The sequence below is a fragment of the Osmerus mordax genome, chromosome 9, assembly GCF_038355195.1.
Source record: "Osmerus mordax isolate fOsmMor3 chromosome 9, fOsmMor3.pri, whole genome shotgun sequence".
In the NCBI taxonomy this organism is placed as follows: Eukaryota; Metazoa; Chordata; class Actinopteri; order Osmeriformes; family Osmeridae; genus Osmerus; species Osmerus mordax.
This window is the reverse complement of record NC_090058.1, coordinates 9,472,644-9,476,114: the sequence shown is the minus strand read 5'-3', so window position 1 is coordinate 9,476,114 and position 3,471 is coordinate 9,472,644. Positions and strand designations below refer to the sequence as shown.

Genomic DNA, 3,471 nt, shown 5'->3' with positions numbered 1-3,471 from the left:
GCTCACAGGTTTTCCTGTTATAAACTCTTATTAAATAAAACTTTTAGCAGGTCTTTACCAATGTCCAATAATGACCTCTTAATCCTTCAATTTAGAATTCTACCTTTTCATATTTGCATGTCAGGCCACAGAGAGCTTGAAACAGGAGTGCGGTCTAAGATTGCTTTGCCTACATTGCATGGGAAGGGAAGCCCAGACAGCCTTAACCCCTACACTTCTTCAGCCTAGCCATACAAGTAAGATTAGCTCAGGCTCTTTCAACCCTATTGAAGCACCACCATGGGCTTCTTTCAAAAGTGCACCCAGGCTAAAGTGCCTTCCATCCTGATGTTGGGGGCAGTGTACGTGGCCTATGTGTTGATCGGCGGGGTGGTGTTCTGGAAGTTGGAAGGACGTCTGGTTCAGGAGGATATAAGCCGCATTCTGGAGGGGAAGATAAGGCTACTCAACACCTTCCCCTGCCTGAAACAGGAGGGTTTGGAAACGGTGTCAGCAGTAAGTGAAAATATTGGATTAATATTGAATACAATTAAAATAGAATTGGAGATTGGGGAATGTGCTTAGTATTTATAAATTACATTTTTTATAATGAATTCACTGACAATGAAATCAGTATTGTGGGAGTGAATAGAGACAGGTTTTTTTAAGAATCTTAAAGCTTCTGTGGGACTGTGGTGTCTTCATATTGAATTAGGCCTTTCATATGAGTTACAATTGTTTATCTTGTATTAAGCAACACTGCACTGTTAATCATAAAAACTGCAAATGCCACCAAGATGGCCTAAATGTTAGGTTGGATGCTGATCAAACTGCGCATTGATAAGCACTTCCTTTCTCTACGCTTCATCTTCTAACTAGCCTACAGTTTTCAGTATCTATTGGTAACGCAGTTACAAACTGACCACAAGGTGGAAACAATGTAAACGAATGACCAACTAATGAACAGGTACATACAGGGATCAGACTTAAAAGTGCAATTGGTGATTTTTTTCAGTTAAATATTTTGTCCCCTACGAACATGTTGTGTATGGCCATCTGAGAGTTGTATGGCAACACAGACAGGCAAGTGCCAGTGGAATGTCCATTTCGAGTGTTTTAGGGAGCTGTTCCACCCCTCTACAGAAGCTAACAACTAGCTCGCATTTATAAAGCATTGCCAAACATTTAAACATATAAAACACTTTCACAATTACATATTTGTCATAAAACATTGTACATATATAAACAACATAATCCACTTTAGATTCACTGTAAAGGGGAATCATTATTAGATGAACAGGGGACTTGGCTCAATCTCACACTATTCTCGTCTGGACATGGAGAAAGGCCGGTCTGGGCTCACGGCCACCTGTTCCCTACCATTGCTTTATGTGTGGAATTCTAGTTTAGCTTTCTGATTAAACCTTTACTGTCCATATTGTGATTTTCAGGTAATTCAAGATGCCCTGAAAGTAGGGGTCAGTCTGAAAGGCAATCAGACAATGGATGGTCTCTGGAAGTTCTCTAGCTCTACTGTGTTTGCTGCTACTGTAGTCACTACCATAGGTAGGACCATAAGTTATCCTAGTAATGTAATGTCTTTGTTCAAATATACCTCTGTTTTCAGATAACTATGCCCTGAATAGAAATAATATGTTAACCCTTGTGCTGCCTTCGGGTCACATGACCCAAAGGATCACAACAGCCATCGTTGTGTTTACCCAATTTTACCCAATACAAAACAAATAAATAGCATTTTATTTTAACCTTCGCAATGTGGGGGGTCTGAGACAGCCTGATGGTTAAAAGAAAATTCCTCACTTTGTTTTTGTATGCGGTAAAGTTGTCGCAATACGACGGTGGGTCACAATGACTGATGGGTCAGAATGACCCGAAGATAACACAAGGGTTTAGCCAAATGTCATATGCATACCATTAATAATCATTCTAAATTATTGGTTGGATCTGTGATCTGTCAGTACTTATGTGTCTTAGGTTATGGAAACATGAGCCCACGCACGATGGCTGGTCAGATCTTCTGTGTGTTCTTTGCTCTTTTTGGGATCCCCCTCAACATGGTGGTCCTTAATAGAGTGGGGAAGTACATGCTGGTCATAGGGAGGAAAACCTGTGACTTCCTACAGGGAAAAACCAACTACAGGGTGAGAACTCTATTGCGCAGAACAATGAAAAGTATAAGGTACCTATTGAGTGTAGGGCTATGCAAAAACGTGAAGAATAGTATGGTCCTTTCATGGCATTTATTTAACTGTCAAAAAAAAGTAATACTAATATGTCCATTCCATTCCTCTTCATTAGAGGTGCACTAGGTTCATGGTTCACCTGGTGTCCTACCTCTGTGGGGCAGCGTTGTTTTTTGTGATGCCCATGATGGTGTTTGAACAGCAAGAGGGCTGGAACTACTCTAAGGGCATCTACTACTGTTTCATCACTCTTAGCACCATTGGCTTTGGTGACTATGTTGCAGGTATAATACACTATGGCCAGGTTTGCAATAATCTCACCCTGAAACCCCCACTATCAATATCGTAAATATACACTAGGCTGATGTTAACAATGTTTACACAGAAGAGTCACATATTGATATCCATTTGATCTACAATTCTAGACATGCTCATTATAGTACTAAGTGCAGAATCTAAAGACACATACTGGTGATTACTAGATAAAGTTGTAGTGCTGAAAACTAAACTGCCGGGAGGAGGCAAACAAACAAACCCCCTACATGACATCACATGACCTAACATGACCTAGCATTGTCTTGCCAGATCATCTAGTAAATTAGAAACATCTGCATGAGGAGTGAGTTCAGTCAGTTTACCAAGCTACACTGATACAAATCTAATTGTCTGACTGTTCCCTTCCCAAAATCCATCCCACATCTTTAGACAGCAACCCTGACGTTGTCTACCCAGGCTGGTACAGCGTTCTCATGGCCTCTTGGATCTTCTTTGGCTTGGCATGGTTGGCCCTCATTATAAACCACTCCATTGATATTCTGGAGAGGCTTAATGCCCATGTCAAGCATTGGGGGAGCTCTACAGATGACTGCCAGGATGAGGAACCTGCTGTCCTAGCCCCAGAGGCAGAAGGGGTCAAGGATGTCACACTGAATGGATAATTAATTAAATGAGACATGAATGACTTAATCTTCAATTCTATATAGCTTAAGAACTTTGATGATTCAAGGGCTGACACCTGTGATACTAGTGTTTTATCAATTTGCAATTTTCAACAGAATTTGGTTGCCGGCAGTTGGCCAGCAATGGCATTTTCCTACAATGAGACACTTTTAACATTGAATCAAAATGTAAAAAATATTTCATGTTATTTTAATGTTTTAGTTACTTGGATAATATATAAGGTACAGAAGATGAATGTCTGAAAACATTTGTTACTTTTGATTTTCCTTTTCAAGTGCACATTTTAATGTTCTAGTCAGTGGGTTATTCCTCAGTTAAAATCAATCTT

The 3,471-nt window shown here is 40.1% G+C and overlaps 1 protein-coding gene across 1 annotated transcript; it reads left to right on the top strand.

Annotated features, from left to right (window-relative positions):
- Positions 1–279: 279 nt before the first annotated feature.
- kcnk17 (potassium channel, subfamily K, member 17) lies at positions 280–3,121 on the top strand. The gene is made up of 5 exons (XM_067243306.1): positions 280–495; positions 1,431–1,545; positions 1,975–2,141; positions 2,299–2,467; positions 2,889–3,121. Exons 1-5 carry the CDS (start codon positions 280–282, stop codon positions 3,119–3,121), a joined length of 900 nt encoding a protein of 299 aa, XP_067099407.1.
- The last annotated feature ends 350 nt before the right edge of the window (positions 3,122–3,471 follow it).